Source organism: Chrysoperla carnea, chromosome 2, assembly GCF_905475395.1.
Source record: "Chrysoperla carnea chromosome 2, inChrCarn1.1, whole genome shotgun sequence".
NCBI classification, from domain to species: Eukaryota; Metazoa; Arthropoda; class Insecta; order Neuroptera; family Chrysopidae; genus Chrysoperla; species Chrysoperla carnea.
This window is the reverse complement of record NC_058338.1, coordinates 47,889,079-47,912,652: the sequence shown is the minus strand read 5'-3', so window position 1 is coordinate 47,912,652 and position 23,574 is coordinate 47,889,079. Positions and strand designations below refer to the sequence as shown.

Here is a 23,574-nt window from a genome sequence, read left to right as displayed (position 1 = left end):
CGAAAAAAATAAATTTTTTTTTATAAAAAAAATCTATCTATATTTTTTTTTTCTATTTATAAATTTAAAAAAAAAGTATTTGAAAATACTTTAAAAATTTTTCTCTTGTTTGAAATAAAATGAAGGAGAGTAGGGGTGTAATTAGAATATATATTCGTAATATAAAATATATTATTCCTTAAATATTATTATTTTTTTTAATTGATACAAACGTTTTTTTCTATTTCTGGGGAGAATTTGATTTAGGCCATGCAATTTTTGCATCTGTACGTTTATACACTAACATTCCATGTTTTTGTTCCCCGGTTACTTCTTGTGGACATTCATTATCGGCTAGCATTGTTTCTGAAACAGAAATAAAATAATCAATTTTTATTTAAACGATTAAAACACTTTTACAATCCTTTTAGTACTAAGATAACCAGTATTCTACGCCAATGAATTGATAATAATTATAATCGCCATTCCAAATTTTGGCAAAAATTGCATACTGCGTTTTCAGTTACTTTAAGAAAAAAGATTTCAACCTTGAGACTCAAACGGAGTAATTTGGAACAAAGCAAGTTTAGCTAAATCGACTTATTTTGAGCTGAACTACACCTGGTTAAAGCGTTGTCCAAATTTTTAGGGACATGAGGACTTTTTTGAGCCAAAAAATCTACATAAAAATTTTGAGTGCAACTGATTTCGTTTTCGCTGATTTCGCAACTCTTAAAAATTGGAATAATTTTTAATTAGTACAAAGTAATTTAAAATAATATTTACCTTCTCCGTCTATTAATCGATACAATGCGTAATCTTGTGGATTTGTAATACGTGATTTATGAGCAATTATTTTACATATTTGTTTTGTAGTCATATGTGGTCGTACTGGTAATGTTTTCGTCAAAATTGATCCGTGTCGTTCGTCAGGCACAACCACTTTTAATACTGGAGGATACTATAAATCGAAAAATAACAATTAAATATCAATTTTGAGCAATTTTTTAAAATACAGTGTACCCTCGGTAATCCAACAAACGTTTTGCAAGGTGGTGTCGAATTATCGAATTTGTCGGACTTTAGAGTACTGCCACAAACCTCCTGTAGCCCGGAACTTTTTGAAAAAGAATACCTTGTAATCCGACAAATTACAAATCAAAGTGTTAAGATTTCAATCATTTTCTAATATCAGCCACGAAGAATTCATGTATTTAAATAAACCTGGATTGTAATTACCGTTATAGTTATGTCGGATTACGAGGGGTGTCGGATTAGACAGGAGACGAATTACCGAGAGTCTACTGTTTTCAACTTACATCTGTATTGACTTTATTTTCATTTTCTGAATTTTCTTCATGACTTGCTTTGAAATTTTTTAAGACATGTACGGCAGAAGATAACGTAGTTAGATAATATCCACCTTCACCCGAAAGTAATGATGGATGTAGTAAACCTAGAATTAAAAACAAGTTAGTATTAGTCAAAATTAGTCATTATTAAGCTTTGTGTAATTTTCCATCATATAGCCTCAGAGTATACTTATATAAACAATTGAAATTTTTAAACACACAGAAAAATAGAAATTTTAACCTACCCCACATATATTCCGCTTCGATTTCAGCAGCAATGAAATTCGTCTTCACAAGTACCCAAACAAATAATGGTAAAAAGTCATCGGCACCAAGTGTTAATGGAGATCTTGAGTTTGAGCATTTTACCTAGAATAATACTTAAATTTAGTTTCAAGTTTCATCAGGAAAAATTCTCTGAAGAAATACATACAGAATGGAATATTGTTGCAATAGCTGCTAAAAGATTTTCTAATTTTTCCAATGGTGAATCAGCATCTTGTAGCCTAGTTATAAACTGTGATATCGTTTCTAGATCGTTTTCTGATGGTAAACAAATTTTTGGCTGAAAATACAAAAATAAATTTTCAACTAAATAAATCAAATTTCTAAAAATTACGTAGCAAGCCCCGAGGTAAAATAGCAAACTTTTTATTCGTTTGTCAAAAATTATTATATTATTATGAAAGCTCAGAGAAGCTTCATTTTAAAATTAAAAGACTAGGTAACCATATTTTTTAATATTCCCAGCTCTGCCAAATTGTTATCAAACGCTACACAATTATGAAAACGGCTGATAAAAGCTAAATGAAAAAACTGAAATCAACCAGTGTCATAGATACAAATTGACAATCACTTTAAAGTTCCAGTTTTTGTCAAGGATTGTAAAGTTAACTAAATTTTCGCTTACCCGTATTGCTAACTCGGAGAGCGGCCTTGTATTTGCATATTGTATATTATCAGCTAATAATTTAATAGCACCCGTACGGGTATAAAATTCTACAAACAACGACTGTAAATGAGATCGTAATGGTCGTACCACTAACCGATGTAAAACACCTTCTAATATTGCATCTAAATTCAAAAACTCTGTTGATTTTAACTGCAAAAGAAATGTTTCTATTAGGATTATATTCTTTCGAAAATTGTTTCGATATTTTGACCTACCTTGCTACGTTCTTTTTCAACCTCTCGTTCAAAACCACGTTCACCATGTTTTACAAGGTAGTTTTTCATTCCAGACATAAATTGACGCATATTTCTCATAACAACCTAGAATACAGAAAATTTTTTAACAACACTTTATCGACATCAATGATAGTACATCTTAGAATAAGCAATGGAAAAATTTGAAAGAGGAATTTTAAGTTTACTAAAAAGAGAAAGAAAATGAAAATTTCAATAGCGTACTGCATCAATTACGTTTGTAAGGGAGGACACCGGTTTAAAAATAGAAATGATAAAATTGACATTGCTAATTAATCAGCTAAAACTTACCTGAGGATTTGTTTCACGTGATTCTCTTGTACACGATATAAAATTTTCTATTTGCTGAGCAAATGTTGTAGTTTTATCTTGAGCAAGTGCTAACGCATAATTTCTAATTGCAATACCAGCTCCAGCTGCACCTGATTCACGATTTCTTAACGCCATCACTCTAGGTGGAGCTAGAAGAAGTAAATAAAACTCAATAAATATTTTTCTCAAATACTCAAATTTATTACAAACTTTTCCGTAATGTGATAATTAAAAATTATGCTGAACAAGAACAGATGAATTTTTTTAAATTGTGGTGAAAATAGATTTCCGATCTGATATAGGTACAGGGTGACAATACATTATATTTAATTTAGGAAAAAAACTAGGAAGAAAAAAAATTTTCATTTTTTTTTTGGTGTAATTTAAAAAAAAATGACTAGATAAAGTGTGACTAAATAAATTTTCTCTGATTGATTGAATTCTTTTCCCCTCCCCCCTCGGTACTCTCATATAAAAGAATATGAATGGAGAAAATATACGTGTTAAAATTAACGCTCCCATGTTCATTTTTAACACATTTGCTTATTGTATATACAGATTGCAAATAGTAGTGTAATTCAAAAAAATAAATTAAATTAAAAACTAAAATTGTGTATGGAAGAGTCAATAATTAGTTCCTACAATAAATAAACATTTATTCTGATGCACCCTGTTACAATTGACAGGAAATGTTATGAATAATTAAAATAAATAATTTGATTATAAATATTAAAATAATTCGGTTCAGTTTATAAGTCAATTTAAAGTTCAATAATTAATAACAAAAAAATTGATATCTATAGGAAATAAATTAAATTTTATTTTTTCAATAATTGATAATTAGGTTTTTGGATTACATAATGGGGTTTTAGTATGTTTATTGTTAATAAAATGTAATAACAATTTTGAAAATAAACAATTGATATTTAGGAATCAACGTTGGTGCAATACTTATTTACAATTGACATTGGAAACTATATTATCTAAGATAGTTTTTAGCTCTAAAACAGAATATCAAAATTTTTTTAAATAGATATTATTTATATTAGTTAAATATTATTAGATAAATATCACTGCAGTTTTTCCCGGTATGTAAACCAATCCAAATTTATTGCTTAATCCTTATTTTGTGAATTACTTGATTTTTTGGAATTGGATAACAATAAAATATCCAAAAATTTTGTTTTGATAATGATTATAAAGTTGAAACATGTAAAAAAATTATAGAATTAGAAAAAAAATCCTTTGGTTAATTTTATTGTTTTCTAAAGCCATAGATAATACAAAATACATAAATTCTACTAAATAAATCTTGAAATAAATTTTACATTTAAAATTGATTTTACAAGATACAGCGGAGGCAAAAATTTTTGGCTTTTAGCGATTAAGAAATGCGATTGTATCTTACCGTAATTGCATGGAAATTTTGATAAGCCAACAATAGACACATACAAGCTCCGAAAAGGAGATAATAATTAAAAATTTGGACTTACAACTAGAATCTTCAACACTTTCTATTTCTAATTTATAACAACATGTAAATAGTCCAATAAACTGTACGCTAACATTAAAAACCCATCGTGCAAATTTTATGATTTGCGTTTTACATTTGCCACCCGGTTTCATTTTGAATCACACTAATATAAGCCATTTGTATTTTGAACAGAAAATTTCAAACAAGTCAAATCGAAGAATCATCCACGATATTTTATAACACTTCACAATCAATCGTTCACAATTTTAAAACCTCTTTCAAAAACATAAAACGTCTGTTCAGTTTCAAATATTTTTCAAAATAATAAAATTAATATGCAAAAAAAAGGACGGAGTTGTAAAAAGGAGGGGATAGGATAATAAAAATATTTTAAAAGGGATTTTTTTGGGTTAATTGTAATTTAAAATAAATTAAAGCAAATTTTATTATACCTAAAATTTATGAATTTTTTTTTAACAACATATGATGATTCTTTTTAAAATTGACAAAGTTATAATCATTTTAAAATTATATTGAAAACAAAAATTCGTTAAATGTATTGCGAAATTTTAAAAATTATGCATTATAAGAGGAGTTTTACCCCTCTGCGTTCGATTCTGAATTTCGTTTATAATTAATGAAAGATTTTGTCAAAGTTCAAAATAAATTTTTTTAACAAAAATAGACTAGCTTTGTTGTTAACATAATTGCGTATAAAATGACTGTCTTTCAAATAATTGTACTACTATGAGTAATAAATAAATAACTGGTGGATAACAATTGACTCAAGTCAATTATTTCTGTATGTATTATACCCTGTGTTATAGATTAGAAAATTTCCCAAAATTATGTAATTATCTTATAACTTATAATGTAGGAGAAAGAAATGACTAAATAATCGAGTTTTATTAGTAGACCACAGAGTGATAATCAGGGACTTTTTTCTATAAATCTTATCACAATTTAAAATTTGTTTAAAAATTCAATATATGGAATTTTCTTAAATTGTATTTTTGTGAAATTGTTTAGGAATAGCGGGATTTTCAGGTATCTGGCGTTAAAACGTTAAAGTCGCTATTTTTAATGTCGAAGGGAAAGAAATTTTGAATTAATTAACATTTGATATTAATTGTTATTGATTATTTAATGTTAAATAATGATAATAATAATTAAATAATGATGATTATTTGATGTTATTGATATTAATTAATTTGATGTTAATTAACATAACAATGATTTGGACTGGGAAAAAATTAAGACAGTTTGAAGTGCAGTATTGCCAACTCAAGCCCACTAAACAGACGATAGAAAATCACTAAAAAACAACTGGACAGCAATAATATTGCCAGAATATTTTCCGTATTTTATTACAAAATATTTAATTATTAGCATAAATGATATTAAAATATTAAATTATTTACCCACTAAAGGTAAAAAAATAGTAAAACTACTAATTTTAGTAGTAAAACTACCAAATTGACAACGCTGTTGGGGTGGGTAGCTATGCTACATCTACTATAAGTATTGTTCAGACCTTGTTTCGTCCGGTTACTAGCATAGTAGCATTTGTATCGATCTGTACTGGACTTAAATTCGTAAAGCTTTGTTAATAAGTCATTATATAATCACTTAATTCAGATTTAACTGATTTGATTTATTTACTTAAAACAAAAACAAATTGTGTTTGAAATTTTTTTGTAATAATAAGGGAATTAATAAAACTTTTTGATCGGTACCATTTTATTTTAAAGACTCAAAGGTATTTTAAGAAAACCAAAACCTTTCAAAATAATTAGAATATACATAGGGTATAAAAAACTAGAGACTGATTCAATTTTATAATAAATTATTTGTATCGGTCATATAATGGCAATTAATTATAATCATTTGTTTATATTTAGACATAATAATATTTTAAATATATTAAATTTTCTTTGTGAGCCTTCAACATTTGCATTTTACTATCAGAACTGATAAAATTTTATTGTCATATCTATATAAACCGTAATAGTGTATTTAATAATATTTTAAATGATTCCAGCAATTGACCGATTTAATGTTTTGCGTGTATAAAAAAACGACCTATATTTCTGTTAATTATGTCTTGTATGTTTACTGAAAATTTCACCACGTTTGTGTTTTCGGAAATTTTTAAATCCCTCATTTCTTACTATAAAGCAACGTAAAATTTTCGCGATTCTTAGAAACCCTAAAAAATCTCTTACGTAGATTTTGCATCATCACTTTGGATCGTTGCAATTCGTTGTATTATTGTAGTTTTTTTAACTTGACATTTGCAAAATAAAAATAAAAATGTATGACAGATTAAATAACGTAGGCTCATTGACGGACAGGTACAAAAAAAAGTACAAAAATCAATTTATCAGTTAACAGTACCTACGTAATAATTATTTACTTACATAATAGTGGATCCAAACGATCCCGAAAACTTTTCCCTCTATTTAAACCATTATCATATGGAAGACCTTGACTATCCATAGACTTATCTTCATCCTGAGAAATAATAACAAAAATACTTAATATTTTATTTACTTAAAAAATCAAAAAGTCGTGAGAAATATTTGATAAAAGTATTTATAACAAAAAAAAAAAAAAAAAAAAAAAAAAAAAAAAAAAAAAAAAAAGAAAAGAAATTATACTTTTAATCAATAAATAAATAATTTATTTTATATAAAGTAAACTTTGAATCTTTCATTCACAAAATTAAAATACGACTAAATTTTTTTGTTAAAATATTTTAAGAATTAAAAATGATAACATCATTGAAATATTTTTAGAAATATTTTATACCTTTTTCTAAAAATAAAAAGAATGCACGTGTTTAAAAAAAAAATTATTATTTTAATTTGCGAATGTTTATAAACATTAGAATTATCTGAACAGAAAATCCATCCTGTGCACCGTCTCAGGTATGTGACTCCAGTTTTGTAGCTTAAAAAATACATTTTCATTTCTATTTTATGAGGGATAGCCAGGCCAGCATAAGGACCAGGGGTGCCTTGATGCAAAACATAATAGGGGCCTCATTAAAAAAATATTTTTTAAGTTTTTTTATTTTAAAATTGAAAAATATTGGTTATTTATTTCTATGAATTTGATTGCTTTGAAGGCAACGAGGCAAAATTTATTTGTGGTAATATTTGTGACCACATAACACAAAATAATGCGTACAAAGGTAAAGGATCAAATGGGATTATTACTCCGCAAATATATAATCCATTATTTTACGAGATAATATACTTATTTAACACTTGCCTTTATTTGCTATGTGTTTTTAACAAAATATCCATAGAATATATTTTTTTGTTTCAAATAAATAATAAAGAATCGGTCATTTCCAAAAACTCTTAATTCATATTTTTTTCCAACATGCTTTTTAACTGAAAATGGTCCCTTAGAAGTAGGTGAAGGTTCCTTAAAGTTGTTCTGAGTATATAAAATATAAATTCAGTATTGACTTACGTGGTTTATATACTCAGAATACCTTTAAAGAATCTTCACCTATCCTTAAGGAACCATTTTCAGTTAATAAAGCATGTTGGAAAAAAATATGACTTAAGAGGTTTTTGAAATGAACGATTCATTTTTATTCAATCTTTCTTTTTAATTAATTTTTGTTGTTGCTTGATAATGTGTAGCAGACTTTGCTTACCGTTTCCCTACGGCCCCGAGTCATTTTTTAGTATTTTACACACAAAATAATGAATTAAGAACCAATTAAGAAATATTTTTATATAAACTTCGTTAAGAATTGCATTTACAGACCTATGAGCAAAAATCTGAATAAATAAATGCCAATTCATAAGGACTAAATGATACAAATGATTTTCCGAAAAGCTATGTTTCACTGTTTGAGACAGATGGCAGACCCAGACACATCCTTCTAAATGTTAAAAGTTCAAAAAGCACCTTTAAATCTACTCTTAAATTTTTAAAGATGATGCAATAAAAAGGTAAATTTCAAGTAAGGCAATAAAAAAGTATGTTACTTATTACTCTATCCTTAAAATACCCTCTTAGTTGCAGGCAGGTAATTATACAGTATCAAAGGTGCAAATAATTGTATTTGCAATATTATTTAACTTAACAAAGACTAATTTATTTAAGCAGTTATACAGGTCATAAAATAAGGTTGGATCCTTCAATACGAAATTGGACATGATGCAAACACATGACCACAAACTGTCTTGTGTTATATAAACAACCATAGGTGTCGCAATTATTGGTTGAGTCTATTTTTTATATCTATAAATAAAAGGATTTTATTTAAAGATTTAAGTGACCTAACTGTTCAATGCACAGGGTGTAGATCATAGTAATGAAAGAAGAATAGACCCTTTCATTTAAAAAAGTGATTACCTTTTATTTCGGAAATAATTTGTTAAGAATCTAATGTCCTAAAATGAATAACAAATATCTCGTATCTTTGTCCAACTTATTACTGTCTGTCCAAATTGAATAAAATATTAAATTGGCGAATTTGTTTGTGCGAACTTACCTCATTCATATCATTTTGAATGCCGGAAATTCGTGGTGTATGGTTATTTTGTGGCTGCCAACTCGTTTCAGTCCATGGCTCTGAAAATATTGTACACGGTTCACTAATTTCTGAAGGTGGAGCGGGATGATTACGGCCTTCGACATTATCATACGATGACATTCGACATCCATTACTGTCTTGATTGTGTGATGTATGTTGATGATGATTTGTTACTAAATTTAATTCAGGAAAACGATGAGCGATAACTTGATGAACAGTTTGTTTTTCACCCGGACTCTCAGGAGTATGCGGTGATATTAATGGCAATGGTGGAAATGGTTGCGCCCAATCAGAATCTTCAATATAACTATCGTCAGATTCATTCCCTATAAATTGCCAACTATTATCCAACGTCCAAGATGGATCTTGTTTGACACCTTGTAAATATTGTTTAATAATCGGTGGTTGCACTGGTTTAGCTCCTGATCGCCTACAATTACCAATTAAATTAAATTTGGCCCCTTTATTTACACAGGTTAAATTATCTACAGATGTGGATACGGGACTCGATACTAAGTCTACATTTTCTAATCGATTTTCTTCTAATATTTGTGATTCTAGTTTTATATGAAATGATGAAGGATTTGAATGCCGTTGGCTGAGATTTAATGGGCCTCGTATTTGTTGACGTCGTATTACTGCTGCCTGTAAATAAAAAAATGAATGTTTTTATCTTTTTTTCTTTAAAAATAGTGAGATAGAAACTTACTTGTGCTATTGAATCAGCTGGTTCGGCATAAAACGGACTTCCTTGTTTTGGTTTTGGTGTTGGGCTATCGATTCGAGGCGATGGTGATGTATCCTTAAAGCTTGGACTATTTGTTCGATTTGGCATTACTAAATTTAATCGGTTTTTAATTTCACTAGAAAAAATTACAGAAAAATAAAAAAAGTGGACTTGAAAATATTTTCAACTTTTGAGGTAAACAAAGTGGACCTACCATTGAGTAGAATGCTGATTTTCTTGAGGTGAAAAACTTGATTGACTACTAGACTCTTGTTGAGATCCACTGGGACTGAGTATATTATTATGAAGCGATATAACATTGCCTGTGTGTTGTATTAAATCCGGTGATGCAAAAGGACTGATTTTAGGTTTAAATGTTGAGCATGTAGAATGATCCGGTCCCCATATATCCTCATAATCACTAATTTTATCACCAACCGAACTACGATAATATACTGTTGGTGAATCCAAAATATCTGATTCCTATTTCAAAAAAAAAAAAAACTTAATGAAATTGGCTGTAAAAGACTACTTACTACATCTTACGGAAAAACTTCAAAAGAGTTAATTTCTATGACAATTTTAACATGTCGGCAGAATCAATTTTTCGTATGAATGCTGCTATGAATAAACATACCTGATAATGTCTGGATATTTTTCGTCCTGGTTTTGAACGTTTACTATGTCGTCCAGAAGCTCTACTAACTGAGAGTGGTGACACAGTATCTGGTGTTGCTGGTGATAATAAACTTGGTGGTCCAGAACCAGTTTGTGGTGATAAAACACTTCCAACTGGTGATAAAACACTACCGACCGGCGATAATACAGTACTTGTGGTTGGCGATAATACTTGACTAGTTTGTTGTTGTATAATTTGTTGATGATGATGATGGTGACTAGAAGATGATGTAGAAAATGTTGTAGTTGTTGCATCACTATTTGATGGGCTAAGAATTTGACTAGGTGTTGTTGTTGCTGGTGAATTTGATCGATGTGATTTGATTATTGATGTCCGTCGAATACTACCTTGTGATGAAATTGTTGATATACATTGTCCTTCCGGGGATAAACGCTTCGATGGATCCTGAAACAATATTATTTCTTAAGTGAGTATATAACCAAAATATTTACAGCACGTAGAGCGTAAAATGTGTGGTATCTATTGTTAAATATATTTTTTTAAATTGGTTTCTGAGAAATAATATAGTGGTTTTTGGTCTATATGGAGGTCCCGAAAAATATTAGCATTACATCTGTGTAATGTTGATGATAATGATTTCATGATGATAATACTAACAGTACTGCTACTACTCTGTCCCCAAAAGCAGAGCTTATGATGAAGTGTTAAGTTACAATCTAATTATTGTAGTTAGATTGTCATAGAATTTCAAATCACTAAACTAAGAAATTATTCACCGAATTATTAATCATTATTTTACTAACCGAAACTAAGATGATTAATTGATCGAATATTACTGTGATCCAAGATTAACATCCCACTTAAACAATACTTTCGTATGCCTGATATAAAAGTTTAGTCGCATCGAGTGGCTCGCCTAAATTATAAAAAATTTACTCAAAAATATAGGACACTGTGTTTTCCGAGTATTTAAAACACTGACTCTGGTAATTGTTATATTTTTTTAGTTATTATTAAATTCAGAAAAGGCAAACAAACAAAGCGAAGCTTTTTGACAAGGATAATTAATAATATAATACCTCTCTTACACAAGAAATTTCCACGTGTGAAGGACTATGCGTAATGCCACCATCTTGTTCCACAACATTTGCTGGTGTATTATTAACACTAAATGTCACGGTAGTGGTAACAGTGAAATTACTATTTTGTGATTGTGGACTATTTGACGATGATACCACACTACTACTATCTGATGTTTTTAATGGTTTTGCCCATCTTGGTGGAGGTGGAGGAGGTGTTTTAGTCGTTGAACCTTCAATTACTACTGATTGTGGACTGGCTGTGTTAGATCTCGTTAGCAACGCCTAAAAATGAAATTGATTAGATATGATTCGTGAAAGGTTACATACACAGCGTAAAAGTTTATTCCCATTGTTTTTCAAAAATTTTTATTTTAACAACGTTTAATGAGTGGAAAATTTGTTTAAACGAACACGTAAATATACAAAAAAAGTCACAAATCGAAACAAAAAATCGTGTGAGATTTCCATAAAGAATTATCATATTATCGTGTGAATAGATATTTTTATTGAAAATTACTTACAGTATTACTGACAATATTAAGAGTATTTGGTGGTGTTGGTCTAGGCCCTCGCGCTGGAATAACTCCATTCGATTGTTGTGTATTAATAAGGCCATTATTCGCAATAGTAGTGTCATTGTTGTTGTTATTTGATAAGTTACCCTTGAATGTAGTCATTATTGGATTCAATGTTAATAAAACATTATCTCCTGAATCGGGACTTGATATGCTAGTATCACTATTTGCAGGTACTGACGATGAGTTATCTTGCGATCGATCTGGTGGTCGTGGATTTGCCATTGGATATCTCCAAAATTCTAAAAACAAAAATTAAAAACTTAGTTTAAGAAATATTGGATAATAAAATATCAAATATTTTATTTACACGTACCTTGTCCTAATAATGCTAACGAAGACAATTGTTGTCGTGTAGGTGCTTCACGAATTGCTCTGGGTAAAACTAACTGAACAGGTAGTTCATCACTGAAAACAAACGGATAATTGCTGAATGTATTACAAACTATTTATTTGTAGGGACAATGTGGTCATGAAAAATTTTGATATTAATTAATATGAGTGTAAAACTGTTCGTAAACATGTAATCTAAATCAATGACGATAAAAATGGAAATTGAAGTACATGTTCATTAAACAGAGTTTAAGTTTACAAAATTCCACCCGCAAAAGTGATTGATCTGCTTTATGGTTAGAAATTAAGTAAGAAATGTTTTAGTATTGTTGTGATACTCCATACATTTTCTAAATAACGCGATCATCAAAAAAGGTTGCCAACCTCGTAATCTAACGGGATAAGCTGAATTTTTGTACAAACGTTTATTTTGATGGTACAAATGTTGTCTCAAAAGTTACATACGATCATGTGTGCGAATCCTTAGATATTTAAGGTCAAAGGTCGCGAAAATTAGTTTTTTTGAAGATGTCTCATTTTCTTTGCCTTCAATCGTTTTAAAATTTACTATAAAAATTGTAGAGGTGTAGAGGATGAAATTCTCTACAAATTTTGTCTGAAACCTTTTTTTATACGTTGGATCGTTTTTGAAAAAGAGGGCGCATAAGATAGAGATCTCAGCTATACGTAGCTAAATTCTGGGTCAATATTTATAACTATAAGGTATTTAATAATTATTTAAGTAGTATTTAATGAATAATTGAGAAAAAAACCGCATAATAGACTAGGATTCAGCCCTGTCTATCATACGGTTTTTTTACTTAATTATTCATTAAATACTACTTAAATAATTATTTAGAAACATATATTTATTAATATTGACCCAGCACTAAAACACGTTTAGTTGAGCGCTCCATCTTCTGCGTCCTCTATTCCAAAAAAGTTCCAGACAAAATTTGTAGAAAATTTTATCCTCTACAACTTTTTTAATAAATAAAAATACGATTGAAGGCAAAGAAAGCTTGTGTTATGAGATTTAGAAAATAAAATTATGATTTAAAAATAAATAAATACATTTTTAGAAATAAAACTAAGGTGTTCTATTTTTTGAACCATTTTGTATGAATTAAAGTAAGATGAAAGCATAACTAGTTATCTAACGATGTTACCTTAAATAATTGCTCTTATTATTGAGTATAATTGCGTATAACGAGCTAGGAAAAAAGATTTTCTGTGTAACCTTCTATTTGTTGATGCGATGATAAATCAGTCGAAAGAGTGGGAAACGTGTCAAAGTACTAGTTAAGTTAATAACAAAAAAAAAAAACATTACTTACCAGCATTGAGAGTAATATGCGATTAATGATGGAATGTCATTAAAACGATTTTCTGATGTTTCTAATCCTAAACGACCATTTGATGACTGTATGAGGTAGTGTTCAATGTAAGGGCCTTTATCAGTGGGTAATCGTACTGATAATGCCATTGTGTCTGGTTGACTTGATTGTCTTACTACAAAATTCTGAAAATAAAATGGAACAAATTTTATTTTATATGGTTCTTTGATATCGCAGAAGGATTCGTTTGCGATATATGCATTTCTGATTTCATATGCATGATTTAATTGGCACATTATGATTAAAAGCTTCGTAGGGGAGCAATCAAAATAAGCATAGGGGAGAGGGAGCAAAGTGGCAGGCAAACTCAACGCCCTCTGCCCATTAAAGAGCATAAATCATCTTTAATATATTTAAGACTGTATGTTTTTTTCTAAAAAAATTCCTCATTAGGGGCCATCCATAAATTACGTCACACCAATTTTACGATTTTTAAACCCCCCTCCCTCTTGTCACAGATGGACACATTTTTAAAACCAGCCCCCCTCCCATTTACATATAAATTTTGCGTTTATCTGTTAAATTTTAACATTTAACGTCACAAAACTTTTGACGTCATATCCCTTGTCACACAATGTCACATTTCGTTGACCGTCTTCCTCCTCTTTAACGGTGACGTAATTAAGGAATGGACTCTCATGAGCGCTCCATTTTATATGTCATAAAAACACCCTAAATTGTCTCCTTAAATAGCTCTTGTTTTAAAAAGTTATCTCCGAAAATTAGCAACCAAAAACAGAATTAAATTTTCGTTAAAGTTTTCCTATAAACTATGATCGAGTCTAGATCCTGTATTTCTCCAACGTCTTCGGCGCAGTAATTTCGGAGAAAAAGAGGAATTGGTAAGCTTTCTTTCTTTAAAATATAAATTTCAAATTTGAAAATTTTTTTTACTCGTCACAACAAGCCATTTCATTTGAATTGTCACAAAATTTTGAAATTTTATTTCCCGCAAACCTTTTATTAGAGCTAAAGATATTTTTATCTTGTTGAAGAGTATTATTTGTTCATCAATAAAAGAAAATTTAGAGATATTCATTAGATTTATGGAAAAGAAAGGAAATAAATACTAACTTAAAAATAAATAAAGCATAACGAAAATTGTTTTCTAACTTACTCCTTCCTCTTTCCCTTGCAACAAATGAAATGCACCAGCACGCTGTATCCCGGGTAGAAACCATACTGGATGTGTTCGAATCAATCGTTCTACTAGACCAATATCACAAGCGGCACCATAACCAGTATCTGTACTATCGCCACCCTCTGAATCACCATCGGCTGAACCTCCATCCTCACCCCCTGACGACAACGATTCTCGACTCTAGAAAGAAAAGAAAAAAACATGTATGAAATAAACATAAACAATAGCTAATTGGGTATTGTAGAGAAAGATAAGTTAAATTAATTTGATAAATAAAAAAAAGTATATATTTCTAAGAAAATCAAAGAAAAGATTTCTTTCGAGATAAATAGAATTTCAATAAAAAAATAAACAATATTCTTATTTGTTTTAAATAGTTATGCTTCGCTTTTTAAAAATATTTATAAGTTCTTTATGCAAACAAATATTCATAGTACAAGTTTTACTTTTCAATTCACATTGAAAAGGTTTGATTCGGATATTAAGGCCTTGAAACCGCGGAAATATGTAAAACTGGAGATTTTCAAAATCGGGTCCATTACATTAACTCCCTCTGGGAAGTTAATAATAATAAAATAAATTTTTTTTTAATGGCCACGTTTTCATAACGAACTAAAAAGTATAAAATAATTTCTCTAATCCTTGTGAAGGATAAAATCACATACAGATTTATAACTTTTTCTAAATTATTCTGAAAATTCACACTTACTAACTTTTAATAGCTATTAAAATACTTGTAAGAGTGGAAACGAAAAACACGGGAAAAAATATGGAAAACACTTTATAAGAGAAATATTACTAAAAGTAAATAAAGAAAGAAAGATAATATGTTTTATTAAAAAACTTCGCATGTTTATTTTAATTAATAATATATATTATAAACATCTTTTTCTTGTAATCAATTACCACGCATAATTATTATATCATAACAAAATAATTTATAACAATAAAAATAATTTATTGATTACTCATATTTAATAATATATTAATAAAGCTTTCGTTCAATGTAATAAAATTGAATCGATTAAACATGTAATTAGGAGTGTGGATAGAAATGTATTTCAAAACGCTTGAAATTGTTGACATACTCAGATCAACAACTCTCTGGCATTCCTCAGTTAAATATCCTACATAGCAGATAGAGATACAACTTATATGGACTTCAGTAAAAGAGGAAGTAAGATGGTTGCTCTCTGAAATTCCTCACAGTATTTGACTACTTAACCCGAAAACAATATTAACACGACTAAGGGTTTTTGGTAGTCATTTTGAAAAACATGAAGCAGGGACAAGAAAATTCGAAAAATTATTTTGACGCGATAGATATTAAAGAAACTTATTAATCAATAGAAGAGAGCATTATTATTGTCATTTGAAACTCTTGCTTATTTATTATATGATAGCAAAATTATACTTGATAGACACTGTCCTGATAAAGTTCAGTTTATCAATACTATCGAACTAATTACGTATGCCTCCACAAAATTTTGATTTCTTGTAAATAATTCCAAACAATAAACGCGTTATTAATCAATAACAAGCAAAAAATGTCGAAGTAAATTTGCCGCCATAAAGTCAATAAAATCTGGAAATTAGTATTCGCACCGTGCGTGAGTTTTATTGGAGGCGTTTCCATGGTACCACGGTACACTACTTTAATTATAGAATTGTCTGGATGCATATATAATTGTATGAAATGCATTTATGACTTACATTGAAAATTTAATATTATTGTATCACAAATTTAAATAAATAATTATGATAATTTAAATTTGAAAAATAATATTTCTGCAATTTGATTTCTTATTTTCACAATTTTTAATACATTAAATTAAATCAATTAGTGTTTTTCAATAATTTTAATTTGACATTTTCTATAAGATTAACATGTAAAGAACTGCAAATTAGTCATAACAGCCTAGTTTATCGTCAAAATTTTTCACTGGAAGCGCTGGCATCGATTTTATTGTCCCTACCATGACTACGCACACAAAGAATAGTTTGTTTTCGGTAATCTTGCACTCGGTATTCATTCCTAGGTAGTCCTAATACCTAAATTCATCGGTTATCGAGTGCTAAAGATTACATTCAGTTTCCGCCACATTTATTAACATCGTTCTAACACAAAATTTCTTTCGTCTTTCACTACGAATAAGAAAATTTCGCCGATTCCTTGTGTTAAATATAACACCAACAAAAATTGCATTAAGAACTATTTTTATTTTTAGTATTCAAAAGTGCAGAACGTATGCACCCACTCCGTTTTTCTATTAAAGTCGCCCGATTTATTTTGTGAATAGAAACAAATTATGTAGTAAAAATATTACATAACGTCAAATTTTATTTATGTATGTAATATATGAACAAATTCTCCTAACATAAAACTATTTAACCTATCAATTGAACTTTAATTATAGTAGCTGTCAGAAGACCACAACAATTACATGTAAAAATATTTTTATGTAAGTTGACTTTTAGAGGTCAATCAGTCAATAAATGCAACAAGATTTCTTTTATTGCAATGAAATTCCAACTATCATTTATTGGTACTTTGATGTAGTGAGTGGAATGCGGAGATTCATTGAAATTTATTTTATTTCCTGTTAAGTTTTTATACAAACAAATCGCCCGAGCTGATGATTTGAACGAATCTTGTTGATCCTTCATTGAAATACTCTATGTATGAATTTTATCAGTATATTAATTTCTGTTTAAGTTTCTAACACTTAGAAATATTGATGCTAAAAACAAAATTTTGGTATAGGTGTTCATAAAATCACTTAATTAGGCCATTTCTGTTTGTCTATCAACACGATAGACAACTAAAGTTGTAAAAAATTACCAATAATTAATGCCCTGATCATTTTTCTATCGAAATATTTACGATAGTTGATTTTTTTACGATGTAATACTTATTATTGCAATGTTTTAGGCAGTTAGGAAATAGTTTGTTATTTTTGGTACAAGTGGATCAAGAGAATTTTTTTCGTACGCATGCGAAATTTGCATAATGAGTGCGTAGCACGAGTTGGGAAACCGTAGAAGTCCGTTAATAATGCGTTATTACACGTATTTAGTATAAAATTTCACTTACGCTTCTAAAATTATTCTTAGTTTAGATTGGGACAATAATTTGTCTAATTTGATTGGTTGAAAAGGCACGCAGCAATAAACTATTTATGCCTCGCCAAATGAGTGCGTTAACCACGGGCGTAGATAAAGCTATACTCCTCCCTCATCTTGCATGTGTGGACCATAAGAACACGAACAACTTAGTTTTGGCCCTGCACTAGACATAGAATACTTAATCAACGAGCGAAAAGTAATTCGTTAAGTCAATCATGAAGTATGACTTCAAATATGATTTATACACATGGTATAAAAATGAATGGTTTATAAAACAAATGATCTCATATCATAATATTAAAAAGAAATAAGTATTTATTATCATATTTATTGTGCAGCATTGATCAGCAACAACCATGATTGGACTACACGACTACCACATGCATTGAATATATTATAAGATTGTCTATAATATTATAAAACATTAGCCTGTTTTTGCTTGGTGCATTCGTCACTGGAAAACTACTTAAGTTATCAAAATGGAATCTTATACATTAATTCACTGATATGCCAGTCAAATTCTGCATTAAAATTGCAAAACGCGATTGTAAAGCTGCTTTTTAAATATGTTATTTGGACCCCTTAAGGTTTTGGACCCCAAATTTCGGGCTTTTTTCTGTGTAATAATTTATTATACAGGTAGAACGACTTTTTTTTACTTATAAAACGTAAAACGTACATTCACACTTCCCTAAAGGGTCCAAATAACATACCAAAAAATTAGCTTTACATCACCTTCCGGTCGCCATTACTAGTTTTCAAAAATTTTAAAAATTGTTCGAAGTACTTTCCGAAAAAACTGTTCAAAATCCTTTTCCTTTTCTTTGAGCATGCTAAGCCAGCGGAAAAAACCCACGCCTCAATTTTTAACGCCACTTGAAAAATTCAGGAATATTGCTAATCTATCTATTTTTTGTGTTATTTCTTTGCAAAATATGTTATAAAAATATATGAGAACAATTGTTTTGAGTTCCGGGATAAAAAATAAGCCGGAAATAACTTTTCTCATATATGTTTTAAAAAATCGTTTCATTTATTAGCAACTTGTATATAGAACTCGTACAAAAGGAAGAGGGTAGAAGTTAGAAGATATGTGGTGTAGAGAAAATTCTTTCTGCGTTCTCAGACTATAGGAGGTATTTGCGTACGCAGATGCGAGCATCAGTTAGTTATTAAATAATAATATTATATGACCTAGATATGTGATGTTTTAAAATTTAAATAAGAAAAATTTTATTACATTGCATTGAAATGATAAATATGGCAAGGCAGTATACTAACTATAACTACTAAGAGTACGTACATGTGTCAGTCATTAAATAATAATAATACAATTCTTTTTTATTCACTAATCATATTTTTATTATTTTAATAGTTATATTTTAAAACCGCAGAAAATATTTTATCCAATATGAGAGTGTGAAGCCATATTTATGAATACTTCGATTTGTGAACCATAAGCGAGCAAAAAAGGATTGAAGGATAGCCATGTGGGTTTTTAAATTTCGATTCTCTAAATAAATTAACGATTCATTAAATGAATCATATATGGAATACATTGAAATGAATCATGAGCGAAGCCGTGGGCAAAAGCTAGTCTTTTATAAACCTGTAAATCTTTTTTCAAGCTCAAATGGTTAGTGCAAACAATTTGATAGTTTGTGCAAGCATTTTTGATGCAATGTTGAAAATATCAGAGTGTGTTTCTCAGTGGCATCGTAGCCCCTAAACGATCGAACCGACTTGATGGAGAACATTTTATAGCTAAGTTTCAAAAAATCGGTTTATAAGGAATAAATCTTATTCGTCGGGTGTTTTTTGATTTTGTAAATTTCACTTATTATGGTATTGAAACTTTTGAAATGTATACTCAATGTCACAAAAAATGCTCGTTTTAAAACATTCTAAGTGTTACTATTATAACATAACATATGATGCGTACGCTTAGAATGTTTTAACTGTGGCACTTTTTCTGACAGTGAGTGTACGTATTTGGACTTACAAATAAAAAAAATACCTACTACAGCTATTATGTATCCAGAAAAAATTCATATACATAGATTCAAAATTTAATAAAAATATACACACATTGAATTATATAAGGGGGCACGTAAAATATAATTACTATAATTAAAATAGAAAAAAGCTACCCTTTTAATTTTACTTTTTTTTTGTAATTATATTAATAAATATGTACATGGGAACTAATATATACATTCACACACGTGATATCACTTATTAAAATTGAAAACTAATGACTTGTAATTCAATTATAGAAACGATGCGATGGTTGTCAATGATTAATTAATAAGTCTGGATTCAAGTGGGAAAATTTTAAGTCTTAATATTATAATAATGAACCGTATTGGTACCCTCCTTCCAACACAAAAAACGGTGGAACCTTTATAATTCCCTCCTCCTGCTTCGCCGTCAAGGGTCATCAGTATGAATTAGGTAATTCTAATTAATCTCAATTCGTTAATGGTGATATCAATCTGTCAATTCTGTGACCTTTTTATACCATGTATATATGAAATGTACATAGTATATTAAGTTTAGTCCCAAGTTTGTAACGCTTAAAAATATTGATGCAACGAAAAAAATTTTGGTATAGGTGTTCATAGAATCATCTAATAAGTCCATTTCCGGTTGTTCGTCTGTCTGTCATCACGATAACTCGAAAAGGAAAAAATATATCAAGTTCAAATTTTTACAGCGTGCTCAGGTCGTAAAAAGTGAGATCGAATTCGTAAATGAGCGAAATAGGTCATGTGGGTCTTGGGTTTGTAGGGCTCATCTCATAAACCGTTAGAGATAGAACAAAAGTTTAAATGTAAAAAATGTTCCTTATAAAAAATTAAACAACTTCAGTTTGAAATTTTTTTTCGAAAACATCACTGTTTATCCGTGAGGACGCAAATTAGGTTCAAATATTGTATGTATGTATTATATAGGAATATCAGTCATGTGTGTGTGACATGTATGAATGTGTGGCTATCTTTCTTTACTTACATGACGTAAAAAATGCCTGTCTATACATGGTATTTAATTAACTCAGTCAATTGTTTGTTTTCACATGTTTTTACCAAATGACAACAACAAAATTTAATATTTTCAGACATTAGTGAAGGAGTGTCAAGGAATAGATAGTACAAAAAGGAAACATTATAATAAAATTGAACATTTAAATTTGAAATTTGAAGTATTTAAAATGAAATAAATTCTGAACTGAAGTTTTTGCAAGTGTAGTTTGCAAATAATGAATTTTGGTAAGCAAATAAACAGTAGCAGCCACATAGCAATCAATATAAATAAAAATTTATCTAAAAATCAGCTGGGATGAGAATGTTGAACAACTGTTCAGTTTTAATTCAAATATAAATTTAAAATAGTAATAATATTATAGCCAAAAGTGATATTTGATAAAATAATTTAAAATATTACATTTACTATATTACAAGGTGTATCAAAATTAGGAAAACAACTTTTTACAAGGTTATATTTAACATGCAATGTTAGTTGATTTAAGACGAATTTAGGATAGCTGAATTAGAATAGAACCACTACCTCCACAGGGTTCAAAGTCATGTTATTGGTTCAGTTATTGTCTACAAGATTATTTTCTACTTTTTAGTACAATAAAAGCTTGTGTCTTAAAAAGTATTGTTTATTAAAAAAAAAATTATAAAAGAGTCTGCTGTTGTTACTAGCTGCTAGAGGGGGTGGGTAAACCCACAAGTAAAAAGTAATGTCACGGGATTTCTTTTAAGATTCTTGACGAATTCGCACCGTGTGTGAGTTTTTTTGGAGGTGTTTCCATGGTAACGATACACTACTTTAATTATAGAATTTTATGGATGCATATATAATTGTATGGATTGCATTAATGACTTACATTGAAAATTTAATATTATTGTCTCACAAATTTAAACAAATCTTTTTGGGATAACTTTTGTGTACATTTTCTGTGTATTTTTTATGCACTTTGTACATGTACATATGAATAATATAAATAATGACTTGAAAAACATTTATATGTGGAAAATAATGTTTATAGCTAGCTAGTCTAGGGTACACTCTGCCTCTTCTAGTGATGTATAGATTATAAAATAAACGGTCGCTCTCTGGCATATGTTCATTCTGATATGGTCCATTTCACAATGACTGCAATTTATAATAATAAAAACATTAAACTCTTTGAATCGTTTTTTTCTCTAATGATATTTTATACCATGTGTATGTGTGTACTAGTTACAAGAAGTGTGAAGCATTTATCTTGGCATCCACTGTTTAATGTTATAACGAACGAGAAAGAAACAGTCTGAGAAATGGAGGGTGCTTTGCTTTCCTGCAGGATTAGGAGTTAGCAAAAGTTTAGAGTTATTTCGTAATTCTCAATTATTTACGTTGGTTGATTTCGACGTTTAAACACTTTCATGCAGGTTAGTAGCGTCCCAAAGATTTTAAATTAATCTCCAGGTGTAAATAGGTGCCCAGCCGTGGTGGTGTAATTAAAAGACTGATATTGTTAAAGCTTCTTTAATAGATTAGAATACGATATCTTCAATCGCCACAATTCGTCAAAACTCTCATAAAAAAAAAAAAAAAACGAAAAAGACGGTTTCAATTTTTTTGAGATAATTTTTAGTTATTAAGATATCGACACTATAGTGTTAAAATTTTCCTTTCTTTAATAAGGGATTTTTACAAAAATTAATAAAATATTTTGAAATAAGAGCCATCAAAGACATAAATAAAACAACATTAAAAAAAATTTTATATATATTTTATAGTACTGAAAAATGGGCATGATTTCTCTACTTTACAAAAAAGGTAATGATTTAATGATATTTTGTACTGTTCCAAAAATGATTAGAGCTGCAAAAATCGGAAGAGAGGGTTTGACAGAGACAATGTTTTTTTAGCAATTTTTAGCACAAATAATAACGATAACTTGAATTGTTTTATCGCGGCCAACTTTAAAGAGTGTTTTGAGCCTAATAGTACAAATTTAATTTAATTGATTCGAATTTATATTTTTGCGAAATATAAGTTATTTTAGATCAGAATTAAAAGATGGAGCTACTTAAATTAAACTGTGTGCTTTATAATGTACTTTGTTTTTTTAATTATTATAAAACAAACAATTGACTGAGTTAATTGTTGAAATACCATGTATAGACAGTGTTGATTACTCTGTCACATTACACATACCTACACATATAACTGATATACCCATATAATATGTACTACAATTTGCGCATAATATGCGCTCTCATTAGTATACAGGGATGTTTACGAAAAAATGTTTAAAACAAAAGTTGTTTATTTTTTTTATAAGGAACATTTTTTATATTTAAACTTTTTTTCTATCTCTAACGGTTTACAAGATGGGTCCTACGGACCCATGACCCAATTGATCTATGTTGCTCATTTACGAACTCGACCTAGCTTTTTACGTCCTCAGCACGCTATAAAAATTTCAACTTGATACCTCTTTTCGTTTTTGAGTAATTGTGATGACAGGCGGACTGACGACAGACGACAGACAGACAGACAGATAGACAACCGGAAATGGACTAATTAGGTGATTTTATGAACACTTATACCAAAATTTTGTTCCTAGCATCAATATTTTTAAGCGTTACAAATTTGGGACTAAACAAAGT

General features: G+C 29.1%; 1 protein-coding gene across 4 annotated transcripts in view; it reads right to left on the bottom strand.

The window, feature by feature from the left end:
• Positions 1 to 110: 110 nt before the first annotated feature.
• Positions 111 to 23,574, bottom strand: part of LOC123293934 (protein sprint) — a 423,720-nt gene continuing 400,256 nt past the window's right edge. For 3 of the 4 annotated variants that reach the window (XM_044874938.1, XM_044874939.1, XM_044874936.1), the window contains 18 exons: positions 14,756 to 14,959; positions 13,579 to 13,763; positions 12,225 to 12,316; positions 11,855 to 12,150; positions 11,331 to 11,615; positions 10,249 to 10,695; positions 9,826 to 10,094; positions 9,594 to 9,747; positions 8,843 to 9,529; positions 6,744 to 6,837; positions 2,829 to 2,998; positions 2,499 to 2,603; positions 2,242 to 2,433; positions 1,765 to 1,896; positions 1,577 to 1,700; positions 1,299 to 1,435; positions 766 to 940; positions 111 to 345 (listed from right to left, as the gene is read on the bottom strand). In XM_044874938.1, coding sequence (XP_044730873.1) covers positions 221 to 345; positions 766 to 940; positions 1,299 to 1,435; positions 1,577 to 1,700; positions 1,765 to 1,896; positions 2,242 to 2,433; positions 2,499 to 2,603; positions 2,829 to 2,998; positions 6,744 to 6,837; positions 8,843 to 9,529; positions 9,594 to 9,747; positions 9,826 to 10,094; positions 10,249 to 10,695; positions 11,331 to 11,615; positions 11,855 to 12,150; positions 12,225 to 12,316; positions 13,579 to 13,763; positions 14,756 to 14,959 — 3,873 coding nt within the window. In that variant the 3' untranslated portion in view covers positions 111 to 220. The remainder of the gene's footprint in view (positions 346 to 765; positions 941 to 1,298; positions 1,436 to 1,576; positions 1,701 to 1,764; positions 1,897 to 2,241; positions 2,434 to 2,498; positions 2,604 to 2,828; positions 2,999 to 6,743; positions 6,838 to 8,842; positions 9,530 to 9,593; positions 9,748 to 9,825; positions 10,095 to 10,248; positions 10,696 to 11,330; positions 11,616 to 11,854; positions 12,151 to 12,224; positions 12,317 to 13,578; positions 13,764 to 14,755; positions 14,960 to 23,574) is intronic. The other variant, XM_044874937.1, reaches the window with a different exon arrangement.